The following is a 25,638-nucleotide window of genomic DNA, read 5'->3' as shown; positions in this document are numbered from 1 at the left end:
GTATAATTAAGAATCAAAATTCCCTAGATGTCAAAAACATATTAATTGCTAATTGTTGAGACGCTGATAAGTGATAACAAACAAAAGCAACAAAAAAAAAAAAAGGGTGCGCTATGGTGTGCCATGACTGCCGGCAGGTAGAAAATCAGCAATGGCATGTGTCAGTTTACAGCAAGATGGCGCGTGAAGTTTGTTTGTCAGTGTCATTAGAATTTAACGAAATTCTCCAAAATCCGAATTTTGTGGATATATGTTGTCGACTCGAAATCAATATTTTTTTATTTTCTATACTTAATTCATATAAGGTTTTGATCGAGTCTATCGTACCCCTGGACGAAATCTATACTAATATTATAAATGCGAAAGTATCTCTGTCTGTCTGTCTGTCTGTCTGTCTGTCTGTCTGTCTGTCTGTCTCGCTTTCACGCCAAAACTACTGAACCGATTGCAATGAAATTTTGTACACAGTTATTCTAGAGTCTGAGAAAGGACATAGGCTACATTTTGATGTGGGAAAATATATTATTTCCATGAAAATATCGATGAAAATTACTTCGCATTGCGCGTGGCCAGCGCTCATCCCGGGGGTCCTGGGTTCGAGTCCCGCAGGCGGAACAAAAAGTTTTCAATGTTCCTGGGTCTTGGATGTGTATTAAAATAATATTTCAAAAATCTTAAATATATTTTATGTATAATATTATAAAAAATCCAGAAATATATCGACGCGATGCAATGAACATTTTAGTTCTAATACGATTCAACAGATGCCGCTTTTTTTTACTTCGTTGTAACATAGAACTAATTATACTTATTAGTTATTATGTTTTTGTTTATAGTTTTTAATACGTTAGAATATTATGTTTAATAATATTATCACTTACTATAATAATAATCAATCTATCTTATCTTATAGAAATCCTACTGCATTTCTAAGGAGTTCGAGTGTGTTGTGTTGGCCTATATTCCATCCAGAAAATATTTTTACATTTTAATTCTAATATATGAAAACAGATGGCGCTTTATTTTTTACTTCATTATTATAACAGAACTAATCATACCTACTTTATTATATATTATTGTTTTTATTCATAACTAGCTGTTGCCCGCGACTTCGTCCGCGTGGACTTTAGTTTATAGCGCGCGGTGTCAACAAAATGTGTGTCAAATTTAAAAACTTTTTAAAACCCTGGTAAGTGGTACCCCTCTTAGGGCCGCGCTACACCGGAATGGCAGCGCTGAAAGTGCTCGCCTCGCCGCTGCCATTCCGGTGTAGCGCGGCCCTTAATTAATCAAAATACCCAAAAACAGCTGTGCAGTGTGCACATAATTTGTACTAATATTATGAATGCGAAAGTATCTCTGTCTGTCTGTCTGTCTGTCAGTCTCGCTTTCACGCCAAACGCCAAAACTACCGAACCGATTGTAATGAAATTTTGTATAGTGATAGTCTAAAGCCTGAGAAAGGACATAGGCTACTTTTTTACTGGAAAAAAGGGTTGTAAGGGTCGTAAATTTGTTCAAAAAATTCATAATAGATGGCGCCGTGCGTCTTCTACATCGCGCTGACGCTTGCTCAAAAGTCTTTCTATAAGAGGTGGTATCATCTTACATTTAAGTCTCGATTTTTTTCGATTGTTATATCTATTCTACGGTATTAAATAACTCAGTACTTTATCTGTGCAGACAGTGACGTAACCTTAAGACCAAATTTCACCAACGACTGTTAAAGTTAATGCTTGAATTAGTATCACGTTAGCTGTTTCGTTTTTCATATGAATGAAAGAGAAGACAGGATATTTTAACAAGCTGTTAACACTAACAGACGTTGGTGAAATTGGGGCTAAACCTATCAATGATAAATAGTTTATGGGTAAAGTTGTGTAATTGGGGGGCTAAATAAGCTTTAAAATTTGGCATAATATATAAAGTTTAACATACAAAAATGAAGTACTTATTGTTTGCACACTGCACAGCTGTATTGATTTAAGGGGTACCAGGGTTTTTTTATAAAAGCTTTTGACACCAATTTTGTTGACATCGCGCGCTATAAACTGAAGTCCACGCGGACGAAGTCGCGGGCAACAGCTAGTTATTAATATAGAAGATTATGTCTCTGAAGAAAAGAATATCCGAGAAACGCTAAATTGATGGTAAACTACAACCAAACAATATTGCTACTATGTTATGAGTAAAAATATGACTCCGGGGGCGTAAAGTTGGGTTTAATAATGATAATCGGTGGTCCATAGTACAGGGTAGTGTTTAGTTTTAATATAGTTTAGTATGAGTAGAATTTAGCAATATTAACCATTTGCATTAGCGTCTAGAAAAGCTAATAAGGAATAATTGACAGCTACGTATTTGCAACTTTATCATGTGGAAATAAACGAAATTAGTTACTTGACAAAATAAAGCGCGAATTCACACACTTCTGTGTGTGACAAATTATTTTATTTCTTCTGAAATAAAATAATTTGTCCTTTAATCAGCATAACACCTGCGGGGCTAAAATAATCGCTTTGGAGAATCATAATATTGTGAATCATAATATGATTCATCTTTTTAAAATCGCAAAATGGTCATTCTGCTTGCAATTCATGACTTATTCGTACTAATTTGACATTTGTCAGTTTGAGAGTTTTGACAAAAAACCTTAAAGTTTAATTGCACCCTGTAAGTATCCCTTCAACTTGTCTTGTTTCGTGATTCTAAGGCCCACTTGCGCCAGACTGGGTTAACACGCTTAACTCTGAGTTAAATTATACTTCGAATTTAAATTGACATCATATCTTGCACCACCAAGAGTTAGGTAGTAACCTCGAGTTAATTTGTTAAATTTTTAAACCCACTGATGTCGGAGGGTTAAATCAACTAACTCTGGGTTAGTAATATAGAAAACTGAGATTTTTCGGTTATGACTTATGTACTTTGTTGTGTTCGGTAATAGGTACCGGTTTTATTTTGTGTTTAACAATGATAAATGATCAGTTGTTGTTATCTGATGATGATGAAGAAATTATCGAATACATTAGTTCGGACTCGTATTACAGAAGGATTGTAGAACGGACCGATCTGTTTAGGGTCCCGTATTTACTCACAAAGAGACAAAGATTTCCATCGAAGATTTCGCCTAGAAAAAGAAACTGTTCTCTTTTTATTAAATAAAATTGAAAATAATTGCAATATACAAATGAGCATAAAAAGTAAGTCTTTACCAAAGTTTAATAATAATAAATATTGGATTAGTGCATCTTTAGTGAACTCCTTCATAAATAGGTAGTACTTGGACACAAGTGTTTCATCCCAATTTTTATCATTTTCGACTTAATTTATTTGCACAAAATATCACAACACGCACGCACAATGCGACATAGAACCACGTGTCATTTCAAATCTGATATAAGGAGATAGCCTTATTTTAAGTACTTTGGAGCGAGAGAGAGCAGTACACTTAAATTATTCAGCATTCGCTCTATCATATTTGGCTGGATGTAAAAAGAATGAATGAACATGACATAAGCCCGGGTTAGTTGACTCTGGGATAAATTCTTCTGGTGCAATATGTAGTATGAGTTAAAAATTAAAAACGTTAACACTGAGTTAGTAAGCCCCGGGTTATTTATTTAACTCAAAGGTTTGGCGCAAGTGGGCCTAAAGGGCACAAAATTTAACACTTATCAACGATAGCCCACGCATTTCTACGAAATCCTGCTGATTTCTCCGCTTCAATTTATTTAGCAATTTGATGTTATCTACACGGCATCCTTGCGTTTTAACTGAAAACTTCCTGTAGTAAAATTATACCTAATTTAATAATGACTAAGAAGGTATTGACCTGTTAATTTCTCTGGACTACGCCGCTTATGCTGTGGGAACGGCGTAGGCAGTAGCGGCGTTAGGGGGAGGCGACGCTGGGCGACCGCCCAGGACGCCGGATAAAAAGGGGCGCTGAAGGCAAACAAAATAGGCGCCAATTTTTTTCAGCAGTACCAGAACCATGGGCGCCTAATAATTCTCGTCCAGGTAATAGGCATATAGGTAATGACATAAATCTAAGACGGATCATAATAATTTATTAGTTAGTACGGATTACTCACTAAAAAGATTACGCGAATAATATATTTTCCTAAACCTAATAAACTAATCATTTCTACTAGACAGAGCATCGAATAATGTTTTGTTATTCGGCAATAGATATTCGCGTCGTGTGTAATACGATTTTCCTGAAACGCTGTTACAACGCGCTTCCGGTCTGCATCATAGAATACATAGCGTAGAATCGACGATGCGTGTTCTTGTTTTATACCTACGGCAAATATTTTGTCTGAATAAATTAATACAAAGTAGTTTTGACTTATTAATGAAAAGTGTCTGCTAGGTACTAGGGGATATTTTGTAGAAGATAAACCTTTCAAACATGTAGCATGATTGGTAATTTGATAATTTCTTAAATCATATTAGATTATAATAGATAACTACACACACTGGTTTCAGTGACGGTGGCCGGTTTCATTGAAACCAGGCCAGCTACGCAGGTGGTAATTTTGCCCAAGTGTGTGCGCAATACAGAAGAGCACTCTCTATTCCTTTACTCTCATAGCCCAGTGGAACGGAAGACCGACACGACCGGCGAGAGATCAGGCGCAGGACCGACTTTTTACATGCCCATCCGACGCATGGATCATCTTACTTGTCAGACAATCAGGTGATCAGCCCGCATTGTCCTAACCAAACCTGAAAACAACACGTTTCCAACGCGGGAATCGAACCCGCGACCTCCGAGTCAAGAGCCGCGCTCTATACCACTAGACCACGGAGGCGTTGATATAATATGAATAGATAATAATGTTATGAAGGTACTTGCAGTTTAATGATGGAGTATTTTGATATTTTATTTTCATAAGTTTAAAACAAGCAGAAATAGTTTTCGTATTTTTACCCAGATTATATTTTTGAAATGAGACTAATTTGGCATAGAATGTCAAATGACAAATAGTAAGTACAAAGTAGGCACGGACGATAGCCATAATCTTTGACCGGCGCACGCGCATAAAGACAACACAAAGGTCACAAAGCATGGTCCATCCGCCCAGTCCTTTGCCGTCGCGCGAGTCAAACACACGTAGCGCGCGAAAACAGATGCCATGTTGTTTTATTTCTTATCTGTGTTGTTACTGGCCAGTGCGCAGGCTAAATTCTATACGGACTGCGGTGAGTATTCCAATTTCAAAAATAATTGACGCAATCAAAAATGACGCGGACGGGTTTATTTTACATTTGCGACAAATTAGATTGATTAGACAAGAACGAAGCGAAGCTCTTAAATTGTCACTGTGACCTCAAATAGGTCTTTTGTGACAAGTGGCTACTGCATATTGCGACAAAGTAATATGTGAAACGACTAACGACTAACGACTAACGATATAATAAAAAAGACGGATTGCACTCTGGGAGTGCCGGCAAAAGTGAAAACTTGATTATTAACGTTGTGCATTTTTTTTTACCCATTTTTTATGAAAATCGATTTTTTCAATTAATCGAAACCCTTACAATCGATTAAATTTTTAACCCATTTTTTATGAAAATCGATTTTTAAAATATCGATTTTTTTTAATTACTTACTCGAAACCCTTACAATTTTTTTAACCCATATTTTATGAAAATCGATTTTTTAAATAGTTTTTTTTAATTAATCGAAACATCGATTAAAAAATATCGACAATCGAAAAAAAACAATCGATTGTTCGATTAATCGATTTCGATGTTACAACACTACTCTCCAACCGTCTTACGGTTTTTCGATCAGCACGAGAATCTGACGCGAGTTTCTTACCCATCCCACAAAAGTGCTCAACGCCGTTAAAGAAGTTTTCACTTCAATATTAATTCGATAAATTATAAGAGTGAAATGTCACATTATCTATTCATTACTCTGGTTACCTTACGTCATATTCTTTGACCAAAATATTAAATAATACTATTATACACTCTATTATATAATTAGGTAGGTATATATTCACAACTAATAATTAAATGTGTCTCAGTGTGGCCTTTAATAGCAAAATGCAAAGCAATATTTTGTAGTTGTCAGCTGATATGAATAATGATCAAATTTCATAATAATACGATATGGCCAAAGAGCAGTCATTCACTTATTTCATATCTAGATAAGCTTAGAAGTTAGGGTCATTTACTTAGCTTAATTTAAATGAAGTAATTATTAACTGTTTGTTAGGCTTTTGAAAACATATAATCAATACCAAATATTATACGATTTTTACAAGCGATCAATCCCCAAGCGCCACCCGGCTGTCGCATAAAAGTTGAAAATCTATTGTGTTTGCGATTCCTACGATCGAGATATTAACATAATAATAATTTTAGCCCAATAAGTTAGTGTATTATTTAAATTCCAATTTTATGTATTATTTAAATCCAGTGATCGTAAACGGGCACTGGAATGCAATTCTGTGTATTCCAGTACCCGTTTACATTATTCCAGAAACCAGTAGTAATTCAGCAGGTCACTGGATTGAAACAATTTTACATTGTTTCTATCCAGTGATATGCTGGACTGGATGCCGGCCATAATACTCAAAAGCCTTTTGTAATATTTTGCAGAAGACAAATAAGACTGTATTTTAAAAAGATATAACCGACATCAAAATTGTACGTAATTGAGAAGTAAAACTACCTATCTCCAAAACTACTGAACCGATTTTGATGAAACTTGCACTATTCCCTTAATTGAACAATACCTAGTACAACAAAAAAAGAATTACTGAAATCGGAATGGTAGTTCCTGAGATATGCGAACACAAACATAAAAACATACATACATACACTTTAGAAATTTGGCACATTTGTTCAGAAGCTGATATAGAATAACATAATATTATAATTATATAAGAAAATAGGGCAGTTCTGGAAATATTACATACATACGCGTCGAATTGATAACCTCCTTTATTTGAAGTCGGTTGAAAGTATAAAATCATTGGATAATGTGAATTGTGATAACCTGACTAGTATTTTCTCACGATTTCTAACAACTCACGTATATGAAGATAGTATGATTAGAAAATGATTAACTGATAGTAATATTTGATAGTATTTTATCAGTTGAGATAGTTGATCTTGTCAGTGACTGTTAAAATGTGGTTAATGATTCACTTACACTACCTACTTCACTTTGACACATGAAGCAAGAAATTATAGTAGAAAGAGAGAATAATATTACCTATTTTGACTGATTTTTGGTTGAAAATGGCACAACTCAAAAAGCTGAACTTTCGAGAGCTTTAATTTTTATTTATATGCGTGTAGCTTTTTTATCGTAACGTTAAAATTTTCTGTAGCTTTTTTTAAATAATAAAACCTATTAGTGCGTGAGCGAATAAATAAAATTATGTTCCTAAAAACTTTAAACGCGTTTTCCAGAAAGTTGAGTGTTTTGATTTGTGCCCTTTTAATACTAAGGAATATTGTCTTCTCTCAATTTGAATATTCTTCCAATCTCTTCATAATTACAACGCATTTCGTTTTATCCCTTAAATCTACCAATCTGGTTTCCTTTTCTTCTTCTTCTTCTTCACACCTGCTGATGTACCTAAGCTAAGCCCGGGCGCGCACTAGCGTGGTGTCCAAACACACTAGGCCGAAGTTAAAGAAATACGGACGGAACGCGACGGAATAGTGTGTCATCGGTAATTTAAAATACATTGCGGGCGGAATCATGCGGAATTTAGGCCGCGTAACTTCGGCCTAGTGTGTTTAGACACTAAGACATAACTAGAACGTAAATTTTACCGTAATTAGCGTTGTTTTGTGTAAGTAATTCTATATCCTACTTATACGAAATCATCTTTGTTTTAGATACGAAGCTTTGTTTGAAAATATTTACGCAATTAGGCCAGGTATGATTTGATTACATTTTAATGACAGTCTGTAGGTGAACTTACCAAAGTGACTATTTTAAATGCTAGGTATATGCACAGTATTAGTGACTAGCCTAGGATTAAAATAATAATTGAAATACCTAGGTCGCTTGCAACAATTAACAAAGAAAACGTCAGTTATTGAATGAAATTATCCCCTTACTTTTTCTTTATTAATAGGCAGAAGGTCTAGTTGGCTTTAAATATAGGGAAAGTTATACAGTATTGTTTTTTATTATGTATCTTAGTAGAGTAAAAAATATTTTTCTTTTGAACTATAGCCTAAACGACTATTAAAATAAAATATCTTTTTATTCAAAATGGGTATCATGATACACTTTTTGAAAGTCGAACGAAGAAACTACGTTGCCTACCACCGGTTCGGGAACTACCCCGCCGAGAAGAACCGGCGTAAGAAACTCGCACGGGGCCATCTTTTACTAAAAAAATGAAAATTACAATGTTATGGCTTACAGCTATGAATATATTATAATATTTTCCCATCATTTGGTTAAAAAAGGGGTAGGAGTTGGATATTTGTAACGACTAGTCTTCAGATTAGTTCCCAAGCTAGGTAGTAGACGTTATGAAGGATAATCATTTCGAATTTGTTAGTTTCCAAACATGTTGGAAATAAAAAAAAATCTTTCTGGGTGGTAACGAAAGTCCAGGGATTCCTTTTGTAATACCAATAAATTTGCTTAGCTTGTCCTGTAAAGTTATAGAAGATTTTTTTATAATACAATTTTAAGGATAATCTAACCTTAAAATATTTTCTAAATGAGTAAAGTAAATACTTATAGAAGACTAAAAAACTAACGTCAAAACCTGAAACCTTACGAAAAACATAACTCCCAGGTATATTACATAGAGATCCAAATCATGTTGATTTAGAAGATTTGCTGATACGCCACATTACATTTGGAACGCGAGGGAATACCTTTTGGCTTCTCATGCAAAATATAACACTTATTTAGATAAATATGTAATATGTTTTTCATATAACCAGAGCAGCAAAATATTATTTAAATTGCTTACTTATAGCAAAATATTATGTACCTAGCTGTAGCTATACATGGCTAAACGCTACTTTTTTTTTGCAAAGGCGTATTTTGCCAGAACAAAAAGTAGCCCATACGATTGTGTTCTACTTGATATCTTTGCCCGATTTCATCAATATCGGTTAGCTAGTATTGAAGATTAATTTAATGCAAAAAGCAATACAAACTTTTTAATGTCTGTCCTTTGATTTAACACAGATGTAAGTAAGTACTAAAAATTATTATAAAATATCTTAATAATTTGCTTAAAGATTTCTCCGATACATAGGTCTAGATCGAACATTTCACATAGATGATAGAGCAAAATGTTGCAAAAGGTTTTAGTCTACAATTATGCAAGTATATCATAAGCTATGTCCACACTATGCGCTTTCGCCTTCAATTTTCGTCATCTTCTTTCATTCAACTTTCGTTTTGGCGCATTCAATAATTATTATTGAATGCGTCAACGAACGCATAAGCGAAAGTTTTGGATACGGTCAGAGGGCATGCTTCGTGGGTATCACGTTCGCTGTTGACTGCACTATAACGCATGCCCTTGACAAACAGAAAAAGACCCGTGTGGACAAAGCTATACGGTAACCGAACAAGTTGAAAATGATCCGACCGAAACCACATTAAAACTCTAACAATACTACTTTACTCATTGTTGTCAACATGGCCAAGCTTCGACCTTATTATTTAAAAGATAAGGTTGAAAATGCAGCAGCAGACGCACAGGATATGTTTAAAGAGGTGACAAAGACACAACTTTGACATGATACCTTTACTACGTGTTTGTATGTAATATTAATGATTGTATGAATGTGTATGACTTATGACTTAATGCAATGTCTGACTGACAGTGTAACCATGCACATAACCACAGACCACAATGTATATTGTGCTCATAACTGGCATATGATTACCACTTACAATCAGTGCCCCCGCTACCATATGCGCAATGTATGCAATGCACACGGGCGCCATCCTCTAGGGGCGCCAAATCGCCATCTTTAGGGGCGCCAAAACCAAGGACCCAAAAAATTTGCCTAAAGGGGCGCTAAAATTTTTTTGCACACATGCGCCAGTAGCCCATCTACTGAGGTTATGTTCTCTTATTAACTGTCACAGGGTAAAATATAATTTGCTTAATTATTATTTATTTATATCAAGAAATAAGGAGATATTAATGATCTTACCGTAAATTAAACGTTGCTTACGTACAAAATCACCAAAAAAAAGTTGCTAAAGCTTCAAAAAATTAAGATCTACACCAGCCTTTCCCAAAGTGGGCAATAACGCCCCCTTGTGGGCGCTGAAGGTCTAAAGGGGGGCGGTGTGGGACCCAGAAAAAAATGGGGGCGTTGTGTAGAGGCTTGAGGGGTAATTTGTATTTTTATTTCATCCGGATGCATTTTAAATTGAAACAATGGGGGGCGCTAAAACATAATTTGTTCTCAAAGTGGGCCTTAGACAAAATAAGTTTGGGAACCTATGAGGCGTATAGCCGTACCTATAGCTAGAAGCTTTACTTTCTGAGTGTAAAATGCAGTTTCATATTAAAATAACACTTGTGTGAAATGGAAGCCAAGCTTGTAGAAACGCCGTTTCTGTTTTATGTTGTACTAAAACCACGCCCACGAACCATCACACGACACATAAATGTCTTGAACTACACTGTTATGATTTTATTTTGAGTTATCATAATAAAAAATGTTAGTAAGGCTTTAACTTAACTAGCAACTCGTCCTATTACGACGATTTCTTATGATCGCTGGAGTCATGAATGTCTTAACTCTTACGGCCGCACTCAGACACGTCATTATGATATAAGGGTCTGTTTCACTACTTCCTGATAAGTGCCGGATAGGCTATCCACCACTTAACTTGACAGATAGAGTATGGAGAATCTGTCAAAAAAGTTGTGGATAGCCTATCCGGCACTTATCCGGCATTTTATCAGGAAGAGGTGAAACAAGTCCTTGATTTTTAATAATTGACTGAAGAGTTTTCATCTCAATTTATTTACTGATAGGTAATTATTATTCGTTTCTGAGGACGGCAGTTAACCCATCAATCCCCAAGCGGCAGCCGGCTGCCGCATAACAATTGAAAATCTATCGTGTCTGCGATACCCACGATGGAGGTGTAAATTGTAAATGAGCGCAGCTATTAGTCCTACATATCCACAGGCGAAGTCCCCATTCGCCTGTGGTATTTGGAACGCCATTCCTCGGAGACGAGATCTTGTTGGACGATTAGCCAGATTATTTTGAATTGTCAATTTAGTCACTAGCAGATTTTGTCACAGAGCACTTTTCTTATTCCTGACGTTTCGTCTGCTTGCTGGAAAGCAGCGACATAATCCGTAAGTGATTAAAACATGATGGGTGTAATGTTAGCATAAACCTAAGGCTGTCCATGGACGGAGCCGCAAGCCGATCTGCAGTTTCCAAACTAAGTAGATATCCGCAATACACGGACCCCTCGAGCAGTTCTTGAACGGTTGGAGCAATCGTTCAACGCGACCGCTCTAGAGCAGTAGGCCCACAGAGTACCTTTTTATATATAGAAAAGTAGGCCCCAACGACTGCAACTAGCGGTTCGTCTATGGCCACTGGCAAGTCTACTGTCTGGCCTCCCACACATAAACACGATACTACGTCGCGTCGTGGAAATCTACGACACGATGTCGTAACGTTAAAATATCTATTTAGGTTAATAACACCACAAAATTGTGATTCCAGGGTCTAAGCTAGCGACGATCGACAATGTGGGAGTGAGCGGGTGTGCGGAGGACGCCAAAGAGTGTGTGCTAAAGAGGAACAGCAATGCCACCATCAGCATCGACTTCACACCAAGTGAGTATACATTTAGTAACTTGGGCCATCCCAAACTGGTGCTGTGCATCAGTCTGGGTTAAAGGTAGTCCTGAGTTATCACTAGACATCGGATTATATGCATTTGCATACGTGCATTTTTTTTTTATGAGATAAGGGGGCAAACGAGCAAACGGGTCACCTGATGGAAAGCAACTTCCGTCGCCCATGGACACTCGCAGCATCAGAAGAGCTGCAGGTGCGTTGCCGGCCTTTTAAGAGGGAATAGGGAAGGGTAGGGATGGGAAGGGAAGGGAATAGGGTAGGGTAGGGAATAGGGGATTGGGCCTCCGGTAAACTCACACACTCGGCGAAACACAGCGCAAGCGCTGTTTCACGCCGGTTTTTTGTGAGAACGTGGTATTTCTCCGGTCGAGCCGGCCCATTCGTGCCGAAGCATGGCTCTCCCACGAGCATAATTATGCAAATGCATATAATGGTACTTTTTAGGCGATAGTGCATATTTTGGCAATTTTTCGTTGATAGTGCATATTTCGGTAGTTTTATGCCTTCGTAGTCTCAGAAACTAGCTATCATGACACACACTGAGGCCACAAAATAGAGGTACGATAGGTCAAAACACTTAAAATATGTGGCTCCATCCCCATTTAAAGAATGCAATACACCCAAAAGGTACAATATCTCTCTAGAAACAAAATTATTATTTGTAGTTGGCAACAATCAGCAAAAATTTTAATAAAGTAGTTACCGATTTATTATTATGATCGATGCTCTTAACGTAGGAGAGCCATGCTTCGGCACGAATGGGCCGGCTCGACCGGATAAATACCACGTTCTCACAGAAAACCAGCGTGAAACAGCGCTAGCACTGTGTTTCGCCGAATGAGTGAGTTTACCGGAGGCCCAATCCCCTACCCTATTCCCTTCCCTACCCTCCCCTATTCCCTCTTAAAAAGGCAGGCAACGCACCTGCAGCTCTTCTGATGCTGCGAGTGTCCATGGGCGACGGAAGTTGCTTTCCATCAGGTGACCCGTTTGCTCGTTTGCCCCCTTATTTCATAAAAAAAAAATCCATGGGCATTAAGATTGCAATCGGAAAATTTCAGAATTAATCAACAGAAGGGGTGTGGTTTTTTACCATGATAACGCTAGACCTCACACATCTTTAGCCACTCAGCAAAAATTACAGGAGTTTGGCTGGGAGGTGTTAATGCATCCGCCGTAGTCCTGACCTTGCACCTTCAGATTTCCACCTATTTCGGTCGCTGCAGAATTTCTTAGGCAGTGTCAGGTTGACATCACAAGAGGACTGCCAAAACCACTTGTCGCAGTTTTTTCATCAGAAGCCCAAAAATTTTTATAGCAATGCCGGATCATGTCCCTACTCCCTACAAACAGGATAACAAAAAGTTATCGAACAAAACTACTTTAGTCAATTGTAAATAAACTTTATAAAAAAAAACCTTTTGAATGTTTATATAAAATGCGAAGAAACTTTTTCCCCAACCTAATAGGTAATAAGTAGATAGGGACCTATAACTATATCTACACGTGTTATATTATTTAACCGTTGCTACAAAATATGCGGATTTTTATGTCTTACTCTTATATAACAATACAGCCTTTCCTCAAGTGAAATCTAGTTCTTAGACTATATTCATGACCTACCCCAATTCCAAGTTCCAATTTGTCTACATCAATTAGGTAAGATATAAAATGATCCGATTTTACTCCATTATTAGATAAGGTTTCGCGTTGTGTTATACAAAACTCGTAGACGAATATTAAAAATTCCATTCCACAGCTGCACTACTATGCCTTCTATTGCAAAATAATAAAAAATATTTAGTTAATTTTCTATAATTTCAAAGCGTAAAAACTTTAAAGATACATAAATAAATACACTAACTAAGGCTTCCTTCAGACTAAAGTTTTTTAGTATACTGTAGTCAAAACATGGTTTAAAATGTGAGACATGGGCCTGCCTAGCCCATGGCACAGAACTTCATTATTCATAGAAATGTGTGTACTGTGTAACTGACTAACTGTAGATTATATATCAGAGAAGATGATTCCTATGCAGATGGCGGACTAAGTATAGGTCCCCATTCGGCCTGCCCTGCCCCGGGGCAGTTCTAGATGCCGAAAACGCTAGTAGTTTATATCCTCTTTGTGTAGGATTATAACCAAGTGTGCCTGCCCCCCAGGTGTGGAGGTCGACAAGCTGGAGACGGAGGTGCACGGCATCATCATGAACCTGCCCGTGCCCTTCCCCCTGCCGCAGCCCGACGCCTGCCACGACTCCGGACTTAAGTGCCCCATCAAGGTAATTCTATAGTTATTTGTACGATGCAACCCTCATAGAATAGAATAGAAAATTCTTTATTTGTGCAACTTAAAACTAAACTTAAAAAGATAATACAAATAGGAAAACCACACAATACATATAGGAAAACCATGTAGGTAAAAATAGGCAGTCTTACCGCTAACAGCAGTTTCTGCCAGACAACTCATAGGTTGTTGTTGAACATCAACGGAAAGAATGATTGCCTCAAGACTCTGTGTGTAGACGCATTGGTAGTTCCATGCCAGTAGTCGCATATTATCTTATGCAGTGCCGAATTTAGATAGCATGCGGCCCTTAGCCAGTGGCGAATTTATATTTTTATGAGAGTAGGCCCTTATAGCTTTATCTAGCAAGTGGCAAGGAGCTCCCATCATGCTTCCGATCTAAGTTAAATGCCAAGTATTTTTATCGATTTAGAGCATCGATCCTCCATCGCCATGTCTACCAAGTTAGAGTTATATATCGAAGAACTTGAATGGGTTATGCAAGGGCTGACGGAGTTACTGATTTGTACTGGCAGCCATACTAAGTGAACTGATCGCAACAATACGTGCTATGTATATTTACGTAATTTTATTTAGCCTCCCGACGAGTGACGCGCCTTAACATAATATTATATTCCGTATAAAATCATCTTGATATACTTACCTAAAAGTAGTTCTGTATGCAGTATGGCTTATGAGAGGTTCGTATCCTATATATATAATATCGATATATCGAAATATATAACGATCGATATAAAAGATATCTACAGAAATATTATCGAAAATAAGTTATTTAGGAACTATATCTAACAATATTTTGTCCAATAATATAAGTGATTCAATAGAAAACAACTAATGTTTGTTGACTAATTGTTCAGTTGACCAACTCATACAAAAGACGTTCTTGGCAAATAACAATAGTTTTCAGAAGCCTGTTCTTAATAGCTACGTGGGATTTAGGCTTTTAATGAAATTATACTTGAAAATGCCAAAGTTTGAATGACCATTTTATACTAAACAGCTGCTAACATAATATAGCTTCTTTTAAGGTTTCATTTACTTAAATTTTTTTTAACGCCTCCGTGTTCCAGTGGTTCAGAGCATGGCTCTTGACTCGGAGGTCGTGGGTTCGATTCCCGCGTTGGAAACATGTTACATATTTCCAAGATTGGTTAGGACAATGCAGGGTGATCAGCCTGCATTGTCCGGCTGATCATCAGGTTCACCTGATTGTCTGACAAGTAAGATGATCCATGCGTCGGATGGGCATGTAAAAAGTCGGTCCTGCGCCTGACCTCTCGCCAGTCATGTCGGTCTTCCGTCCCACTGGGCTATGAGAGCAGAGAGTAAAAGGAATAGAGAGTGCTCTTGTGTATTGCGCACACACTATAAAATTACTCCTGCGTAACTGGCCTGGTTTCAATGAAACCGGCCACCGTCACCGAAACCGGTGTGGGACTTGGGAGTTATTATATTACAGGTTTCAGTAAATTATTACGTATCATATTATCATTTAAAGTCATAACAACGAGACGAATAATTATAGGTACGTGTCCATAAAAATACAATGCTCAAGCAAATAGCAATATTTTTGTGTACCTTAAATATACAGACCGTAGCTTTAGAACTTTTTCCTACGAGTTGTGTCTCCTACCTCCGTGTCTTTATTACTCAAGAAATTATTGGTTCATAGGCAGAAGATGGCAGACCTACGTGGCTACGTCATTTGGTCGGGGTATATGTCAATTCAATGTTAGAGCTCGACGAGGCTTTAAATGAACGTGGCGAAAAAAGGAACTAACGCTGCCATCATACAAAAACGCCATTTTTGACATACCAGCAGCGTCCCGTCCACGTTCATTTAAAGCCTTGTAGCACGTCGTGATCTGTCGGCTGGGTTTGACATAACACGACCAAAATACGTAAGTCCGCCATCTGCCTATAAATCAACTTCTCTGATAGATCATTATCTGACCATATTATTTGCAGGCTGGTACCAAAGCGGCCTACGCGACAACGCTCCCGATCCTGAAGTCCTACCCCAAGGTCAAGGTGGAGGTCAAATGGGAGCTGAAGAACGACAAAGATGAGAGCATCATCTGCATCATGATTCCCGCCAAAATCAACTAAACACCGTTTAGGGCGAGGCCACGCTGCTGCGACGCGTTGCGACGGAACGGATGCGTTGCTGCGACGCGCGTTAACACAATACAAGATATTAAAAAGCGCGTTAGGCTGTGTTTCCACAGGAGTTGCGTTGCGAAGAATGTTTTTTAAGATCCTACATAGGATCGCTGCACTTGGCGAGGTCAAACAAATATAACAATTTTATTGGTTCTCAAAAACAGGTTCCTCGCAAATCACAACGCAGCTCCGGTGGAAAACCAACCCTTATTCACCCACCTTATTCATCTCCTGTCTATCATTCCGTCAAAGCATCACGTCCGTCCAAACAACGCAACGTCGGAGCGGCACGGCTGCGGCGATGCAACGGAGCAATGTGGCTTTGCTCAGTGCGGCTAGTCTGTTTTAAAATATCACATTCCGGAACGTTTGAAATGAGAATAAGGGCTTAAATACCTAACTTGTAACTAGAAACCCCACAATGCTATAGGTGTCCTCAATTATTTTTTATCATGTGGCCTCAAGACGTTTCTCGAAGTTCTAAAATCCAAATCTAAGACAGGTACCTACTGTATTGAGAAGTCTATTTTAACTGATTTCAATAGAGTAGGTTTTGTACTTTTAAAATTATCTAGTAAATCAATTAAATCCAATGTGAATCTTTTAAAGTTATAAGCATCACATTATAGTTAAATGACTATACAGCCCTAATTTTAATATGTAAGCAATTAAGTATTTATTAAGCATAAAACGCTATAATGCCAAAAATATTATAAAGAATCAAAACAACAGTGTGAATAATTGTTATCAACGTTGTTATAAAATGCTCTCTAAAATAAAATGATATAATTAATGGTACGCTTTTCATTTATTATCATTTATCACTCGTTCCTGTTTAGTCTTATTATCATTACTTATATTATATAAGTAATATATCAGCTACGCGACACGACACTGCTTTTTGAATGGAATTTCAAAATTGGACTTTATTTTCTAAACAAGAAGACACTATTTTACGGGTAGATCAGGGATAGGTAAGCCGCGCGGCGATAAACGCACTAATTTTTTTTTTTAATTTTGGACTCATTTTAAATTGCGTAGAAGATTCTGAATAAGTAGGTATTTAATAAAATTACACATTACTTACATAAATATTTACAAATAGATGTTTTGAAAACGGAGTTTACTTGAAAATGCATTTATTCGTTTTAAAACTATTTTACACATAATATCACTTTCTCATATACTTAATATTCTAGTTTCATACAAAAAGAAGTTTTACGCAATTTACATATTATTAAACTTAGCTAAAATATTGTATGGTTTCTGTCATTTTCTGCTGGCATTGGCCGTGATTATAATAACCAAGGCCGATTTAAATCGAGATAACCATAATTCATATAAAATTTCAAGTTTAATGCTGAATACATTAAGTATAGTATACCAAACATGACCACTTACCAATGACCATACGTCCCGCTTTGGGTGGGACGGTCCTGCTTTCAGGCAGTCTGTCCCGGTGTCCCCCTCGAGGCCGAAACTGTGCCGCTTTTGCAAACAGACCAAACGAATTGTTTTTACGTTCGAAATGCCTGTGCAGTGCCTGGAATTAACGCCCATACAAGAAACGTATGGGAAATTCTGCCATATAAATATGGCAGAATTTCCCATACTCGATATCAATAATGGCAACAGATAGGCACTTGAAACAAACTCAAAATTCTCAATTGTACTTGCTTTACTATTAAACTTTCATAATTAATAATAAAATGAAAAGAAGGATACTTATACAAAAAACATAATTGTTGCCTATTTTTGCTTTATAATGGTACGGAACCTTCGTGCGCAAGTCCTACTCACACTTAGCTGACATTTTTTTATGTATTAATTCCGCAGATGTCCCGCTCTGACAAAAAAAATGGTCACGACTCGCGTTAGGTATACCTAATACCATAGACTTAATATATTATACCAGAGTAGACAGGTAGTTATGTCTATTGTGATTATACTGTCGTATAGACCACCTGACAACCCGAAAATGCGTGACCATTTTCGATCTGTCAATGTGTGCGTGTGCTAGTGATGTATATTTTACTATCGATAGTATAGTATTTTGCTATCGATAGTATAGTCCGTTCGAGTTATTTTACCTCAGTTTCTATAAGAAATAAATAATATGCAACTTTGACAGATTTGTATTTCAAATTAGGTATCATAAATTTTGGTGACGATTGAAAAGTAGATACACATTTTCTTTTGGAATGATTTTTCAATCGTCGGATATGTTATGACATGAGGTTCTTATAGGGGTAAATAATATACACATAACACATTATAAAGTTACTTATTTATTACTCAGGTAAAATCTATCTGGTAAATCAGCCCTTACATTGAAAGTAAACGTTGAAAGTAAACAACACACATAGTATATTATATTTTATTCTTAAATTAAATACATATCATAAAATATCATAATATTTTTTATTACAGTTATTTTTAACCGACTTCCAAACAGGAGGAGTCTAGACGTTCGGCTGTGGATATATTTTTTATGTATGTTCAACGATTACTCCGCCGTTTATTTAACATTTAACATTTTTCTTTTGTTGTATATTGTATTGTTCCGAGTAGGTATCATGTTCACAAAAGTGGTGGTCTGGTGATGAAAACCATGAGAAATCGAGGTGACTCCTTGATATTCAAATGGGAACATAATATGGTCCCAGAAAACGTTCAAAATCTTTCGATTAATAAATTTAAAAAAGTAGTCAAAGAAAGTTTTGTGCCAAAGCCTATTATAAGGTCAATTATTTCATAAACGATGGCACATCTTGGGAGTAGAATGCTGAATGACTGCTTGCAAGGCTACTTCTACATGACTTACAATTATTATGTGTCTATGTTTACATTGTATAATTTTTAGTTACAGCATTGTAAATTTTATTTTAAAAGATTATTTTTTTCTCACTTTTTTGCTAAAAAGTGGGCCCCGTGCGAGTTTCTTACGCCGGTTCTTCTCGTCGGCTTAGTTCCCGAACCGGTGGTAGGCACCATGTATTCTGAAAATATATTATTATTCAAGATTTGTTCAGAAATAAAGCAATTTTGATTTTGATTTTTTTTAACACCAACTGTAAGTATAGAAAACGTTAAGGACAGCTAAAAAGAGTAAAATTATAATTTTTTAAACAAAAAATTAAAACCGACTTCCAAGGTAATGACAATAGAAATATTATACTTAAATGAACTAAAAAGTATTAAATAATTCTTATTCTGTACTCAGTATTAATTCTGTTCTCAATCTTCATTATTTTTGCAATCGGTACCAGCTAACCTAATCGGCAGTTCTCTGACAGAATAGGTATAACTGCAACTTATATACTTAGGACTGGTACCGACTTCAAAATTATGAAGATTGAGTACAGAATAAGGATTATTTAATACTTTTTAGTTCATTTAAGTATAATCTTAAATGAACTAAAAAGCAATAATTGCTTATTTTTAATAATTGCTTCAGTAACAAGTGCAACAGTATGTCAAACTTACTGGTACAAATAAAGTTGGGATAGCTCCTTTAACCAAAATAGTATTTATTCTACTTTTTCTTTAAAAATTTTCAATGAAATGTTTGCTACATATTGTTGAATTTTTCATAGGATTCCAACCAACACGCCCAATTAATTTCAGCCATTTTCCTCTTATTAGAGGATCTTGAGGGAATCTGTAAAACAAATGAATATGATATACAGGGTGTAACAAAAATAAGTGATAATACTTTAGGGTGTGTACGTGTTCCTTGTAGAGAGTTCACTGTGAAAGTAGCAGCGCTGAAAGACGAAAAAAATTTTTCACTTTTGTATGGAGAAACTCGTGACGCTCAGGCCCTTGCCCATACAAAAGTGAAAAAAAAAATCGTCTTTCAGCGCTGCTACTTTCACAGTGAACTCTCTACAAGGAACACGTACACACCCTAAAGTATTATCACTTATTTTTGTTACACCTTGTATAAAACCTTCCTCTAGTTTTAGAGTCACTCTATATTATAGTAGTTAGCGTCGTCACGCGAGCGTCACGAGTTTCCTCATTGTGAAAAATATTTTGGTCTTTCAGCGCTGCTACTTTCACAGTGAACTCTCTACAAGGAACACGTACACACCCTAAAGTATTATCACTTATTTTTGTTACACCCTGTATATCACAATCATTTGTTTTACAGATTCACTCAAGATCCTCTAATAAGAGGAAAATAGCTGAAATTAATTGGGCGTGTTGGTTGGAATCCCATGAAAAATTCAACAATATGTAGCAAACATTTCATTGAAAATTTTTAAAGAAAAAGTAGAATAAATACTATTTTGGTTAAAGGAGCTATCCCAACTTTATTTGTATCAGTAAGTTTGACATACTGTTGCACTTGTTACTGAAGCAATTATTAAAAATAAGCAATTATAAGCAATTATTGCTTTTTAGTTCATTTAAGATTATACTTAAATGAACTAAAAAGTATTAAATAATCCTTATTCTGTACTCAATCTTCATAATTTTGAAGTCGGTACCAGTCCTAAGTATATAAGTTGCAGTTATACCTACCTATTCTGTCAGAGAACTGCCGATTAGGTTAGCTGGTACCGATTGCAAAAATAATGAAGATTGAGAACAGAATTAATACTGAGTACATAATAAGAATTATTTAATACTTTTTAGTTCATTTAAGTATAATATTACTATTGTCATTGCCTTGGAAGCCGGTTTTAATTTTTTGTTTAAAACCTTAACGTTAACCTTAACGTTTTCTATACTTACAATTGGTGTTAAAAAAAATCAAAATCAAAATTGCTTTATTTCTGAACAAATCTTAAATAAAATATATTTTCAGAATACATGGTGCCTACCACCGGTTCGGGAACTAAGCCGACGAGAAGAACCGGCATAAGAAACTCGCACGGGGCCCACTTTTTGCCAAAAAAGTGAGAAAAAAAATAATCTTTTAAAATAAAATTTACAATGCTGCAACTAAATATTATACAATGTAAACATAGATAGACACATAATAATTGTAAGTCATGTAGAAGTAGCCTTGCAAGCAGTCATTCAGCATTCTACTCCCAAGATGTGCCATCGTTTATGAAATCATTGACCTTATAATAGGCTTTGGCACAAAACGTACTTTGACTACTTTTTTTAATTTATTAATCGAAAGATTTTGAACGTTTTCTGGGACCATATGTTCCCATTTGAATATCAAGGAGTCACCTCGATTTCTCATGGTTTCCATCACCAGACCACCACTTTTGTGAACATGATACCTACTCGGAACAATACAATGTATAACAAAACAAAATTTTTGATAATCGGTTCAGAAACGGCGGAGTCATCGTTGAACATACATAAAAATATATCCACAGCCGAACGTCTAGACTCCTCCTGTTTGGAAGTCGGTTAAAAATAATTGTAATAAAAAATATTATGATATGTATTTAACTTAAGAATAAAATATAATATACTATGTGTGTTGTTTACTTTCAACGTTTACTTTCAATGTAAGGGCTGATTTACCAGATAGATTTTACCTGAGTAATAAATAAGTAACTTTATAATGTGTAATGTGTATATTATTTACCCCTATAAGAACCTCATGTCATAACATATCCGACGATTGAAAAATCATTCCAAAAGAAAATGTGTATCTACTTTTCAATCGTCACCAAAATTTATGATACCTAATTTGAAATACAAATCTGTCAAAGTTGCATATTATTTATTTCTTATAGAAACTGAGGTAAAATAACTCGAACGGACTATACTATCGATAGCAAAATACTATACTATCGATAGTAAAATATACATCACTAGCACACGCACACATTGACAGATCGAAAATGGTCACGCATTTTCGGGTTGTCAGGTGGTCTATACGACAGTATATAATATTAAGTCTATGTTTTCACTAGACTGCCTCTCTCTTTTCATCTTGTTATACATACTCTTTGTTGGTCTTTAGCATTATAGGTTTATGCCTAATACCATATACCAGAGGAAATTGATTCCTATGCAGTTGACAGACCTACGTTGTTTGGTGTATGTCAATTCAATGTTAGCTATGATCGATTGCAACTCCCATCAGATTGACATAACATGACCAAATTACTTAGGTCCGCCGGTTTCCTAGGAATCAACTTCTTTGATTATATTCGAAACTGTATGTATATTGTATGCCTAGCTCATAAAACAAAATTGTAAAGCCATTATCTAGAGTCTAGCTTTAACAGTTGATATTTTTGTTGAGCTTAATATAAAATCAATGCAATCAAAATGTATAAATGTTAATATGTATAAATGTTGCATACTTTTAGTTGCATTATCAATAGCAAAAAAGTTTACGCTACACCATAAAGTTAATATACCTAGCGGAATAGAGCAACAATCTCGAGCTGTCAAATGTAACCAAAATTGGTTTTCATCTGTGTGAAAAATATGTGTATGTATACACTTACACAAGCATGATTGAACATGAATTCTATGAGATTAAATTGTCAACGTACGGCACGTGCTGACTGGATGTCAAAAAAAGAGTGCTGCTGTCATGTATCACACGTCTCTTTTTACCACGCAGTGTTACTGATAGTGACATCTCTCTTGCTCAGGCCTTTGTTTCTCTATTCCGCTAGGTATATTAACTTTATGCGCTACACTTGGTTTGCAAAATACATTTATTTAAGCTATGTTAAAAATTAATACTGACATTCCATTAAAACACACAAAATTTAAAAATGCATGCAAATCAAACAAAGTCTTTCTTTTTGTGTAGATTCTTAAATCTACATGGAACCATGGACCACCAAGAAATTAAAATTAGTGTATTGCAACTACTTGGTGGTCCACTGGTTGCGATGAGACAATAAACCAATTTCTATGTGCTCCACAACTACACTAAAACATGTAGTCTACTTATTGCAACTACTACCAGTGGACCACATCCACTGGTTGCGATGACACAATAAACCAATTTCTATGCGCTCCACAACTACACTAAAACATGTAGTCAGTATACTTAAAATTAGATATATCATTTCCCTTTCACTGGCTCCTTACATCTACAGCACAACTGAGAAGATTTGTCTCTTTTGAAATGTAAATTAAACTCTTGTTTAAATATCTTTCTATACATGGACTCTTTAACGGTTTCCACAAAATCTTTACTGCATTCATCCACATACATGGAGTACATCTGTTTAATACTCAAATTGCATTCCAAATATTGCTTTTTCCTTGAAAATTGTTTTATTGGTTTAGAGTCAACTGTAGCAAATGACATTATATGCTTTCTCACTCTATCTTTTATTTCTGCTGGTAATGAGTGTGTGCTGGATTCTGACAAGCCTCGCCCATCAGGTTTTGGTATGTTCATATCAGATTTACTCATGTGAACATTGTATACCGGCTTCTGCGATATTGCTAGAGTGCCTAAATAAAAGTTCTTGCACACTGTATGCCTGACACCTCTTACAAGAAAGAAATACTTGAATGAATACTTTCTTTTTAAATTATTTTCATGCATTTTATTGCTTTTGACATTATTCCTTTCTGTTGTGTTAAGTAGAAAATGCTTCTTTTCGTTCGAATTAAGAGAATAAAAGGCTTTGAAAATGTGTTGTCGGTCGACATCATTGATTCTTTCGTTACATTTATATCTACAGGATTTAAGGCAGTCTTTAGTGTTGCGGATTTGTCGCTCGGGAACAAATTTACCCCTCCTATTGATGTAGGCTTCTCCGCGCTGATGTTTCAACTTCCGGACATTACATGCCCATTCATTTGGATTTGGTATTTGGCTTCTTGTTCTTTTAATTTTTTCTATTTTTGGCTCATCTAGCTGCTCTTTTTCTTTACTACTGTAAAGTGAAGAAAAAAATTCTTTATAAATAAATCTAAACATTTGGAGTATGTATTCCAAGTGATTGCTCTTTCTATGCCAACTAATATAAAAAATTATAATACTTACTTGTCTTGAGCTTCTATCAAAACAGTGATATCTGTTCCCACTTTAGTGACAACAAATGAGTCCTTTATGTAGGTTTCATACTGCCCATAGTACTGATGTATATCCAGGTGCTGCTTCAAAACCTGGGGAAGAATAACGTGCGATGTGATCTGAAGCGGCTGTATGTCGTTCTGAAGAACCTGGCTTGGAACATGCTGATGCAACGTTTGTATGGACTGGTGTACTTCTTGCATCATAGGCTGACACATGACAGTCTGATTCTGCGGTATCATGTGCTGAGCAATATCGTGCTTTATCTGAGAAGTGACCGGTATGTGCATTTCCGAACCGATTTGAGAATACGAAATTTTGGCCAGCGTTTGTGGAGCCGTGTGATAAACTTGCACCAAGTGATGCGACGAACTAGCAGGCACTTGTATTTGTTCCATTTTAATCTAAAAAAGATGTTAATTGCGTTATTCTTAAAATATAAACTGTAAATAATTATTGGCCTCAATAAGGACACTAGTTCCAGATTAATACCACTTACCTCAAGAAAACTGACTTACTTAAAAGAATCAAACTTCATTTAAATCAAAATAGTAGCAATTATCTATAATATCAATCAATTTATTTGATAAAATTCCTTGAATAATTTCATTAAAACAAAACAAACCATGATGAAAACAAAAACTATTTACAACTGTCACTGTCAAGTGTCAACTGTCATGGCATAGAACTTTTTTTTATTTTGGGATTCCAAATTAGCACAGACTTCAAGCACCATGTCTATACTCTCTGGATTGAACTGTCGCCACTCAGCCCAGCAGTATTTCCCATAAAGTTTATTGTATATTAACTTTATGGTATTTCCCGACCATTACGAGATACGACCTGAAAACCTTCAAGAAGTTATTTCCTGTTAAAAATCCTCAACGCACTTGCAACTCTTCTGATGTTGCTAGAGTCCATCGGTGACCGCGGTAGTTGCAACTTTTTTCCATCAGGTGACCCGTTTGCTCGTTTGCCCCCTAATTTAACCCATCAATCCCCAAGCGGCACCCGGCTGTCGCATAACAATTGAAAACTTAATGTGTCTGTGATTCCCACGATCGAGGTAAGTATTAAAATAAATATCAGATACATCATACATTATTATGTATTTGCATCAGTGGCAGCGCAAGGCCTAAATGTTATGTGGATGAAATATATTTTGCGAGGCCCCCTGATGGATGATGCAAGAAGACGGATTTTGTTTAAAGATTTTTTTGATACTCGTAAATCCTAAAAAAAGCGCTGTCCAAGGGGCCCCTAGGACCGCGAGGCCGTGGGCGGTCGCCCACACCACCCACGCCTTACGCCGCCTCTGATTTGCATCCACT

The 25,638-nt window shown here is 36.1% G+C and overlaps 2 protein-coding genes across 3 annotated transcripts; one reads left to right on the top strand and one right to left on the bottom strand.

Moving 5' to 3' along the window:
- Window positions 1–5,063: 5,063 nt before the first annotated feature.
- On the top strand, window positions 5,064–17,129 carry LOC121734850 (ecdysteroid-regulated 16 kDa protein-like). Its single transcript, XM_042125478.1, has 4 exons — window positions 5,064–5,211; window positions 11,728–11,841; window positions 14,028–14,146; window positions 16,141–17,129. The coding sequence occupies exons 1-4, from the start codon at window positions 5,145–5,147 to the stop codon at window positions 16,279–16,281; spliced, it is 441 nt and encodes a 146-aa protein (XP_041981412.1). The 5' UTR covers window positions 5,064–5,144; the 3' UTR covers window positions 16,282–17,129.
- Window positions 17,130–22,995: 5,866 nt separating this feature from the next.
- LOC121734859 lies at window positions 22,996–24,881 on the bottom strand. 2 transcript variants are annotated; one of them, XM_042125497.1, is made up of 3 exons: window positions 24,826–24,881; window positions 24,278–24,711; window positions 22,996–24,167 (listed from the first exon to the last, which is right to left on the bottom strand). In XM_042125497.1, the coding sequence occupies exons 2-3, from the start codon at window positions 24,703–24,705 to the stop codon at window positions 23,342–23,344; spliced, it is 1,254 nt and encodes a 417-aa protein (XP_041981431.1). In that variant the 5' UTR covers window positions 24,706–24,711; window positions 24,826–24,881; the 3' UTR covers window positions 22,996–23,341. The 2 variants fall into 2 exon arrangements, with proteins under 2 accessions (XP_041981431.1, XP_041981432.1); XM_042125498.1 differs by having other exon boundaries at window positions 24,807–24,877.
- Window positions 24,882–25,638: the final 757 nt, after the last annotated feature.

This window comes from Aricia agestis, chromosome 16 (assembly GCF_905147365.1).
Source record: "Aricia agestis chromosome 16, ilAriAges1.1, whole genome shotgun sequence".
Classification (NCBI taxonomy): Eukaryota; Metazoa; Arthropoda; class Insecta; order Lepidoptera; family Lycaenidae; genus Aricia; species Aricia agestis.
Note: the sequence above shows the minus strand (reverse complement) of the source record. Positions and strands in the feature narration are given on the sequence as shown.

What these genes read in the sequence shown, in the direction of transcription:
- LOC121734850 (XM_042125478.1), top strand. Translation starts at nt 5,145, where the DNA reads ATGTTGTTTTATTTCTTATCTGTGTTGTTACTGGCCAGTGCGCAGGCT. An exon ending in TAAATTCTATACGGACTGCG is followed by an intron (nt 5,212 to 11,727) that starts GTGAGTATTCCA and finishes TTGTGATTCCAG; the next exon opens with GGTCTAAGCTAGCGACGATC. An exon ending in GACTTAAGTGCCCCATCAAG is followed by an intron (nt 14,147 to 16,140) that starts GTAATTCTATAG and finishes TATTATTTGCAG; the next exon opens with GCTGGTACCAAAGCGGCCTA.
- LOC121734859 (XM_042125497.1), bottom strand. Translation starts at nt 24,705, where the DNA reads ATGGAACAAATACAAGTGCCTGCTAGTTCGTCGCATCACTTGGTGCAA. An exon ending in TTGATAGAAGCTCAAGACAA is followed by an intron (nt 24,168 to 24,277) that starts GTAAGTATTATA and finishes TTCACTTTACAG; the next exon opens with TAGTAAAGAAAAAGAGCAGC.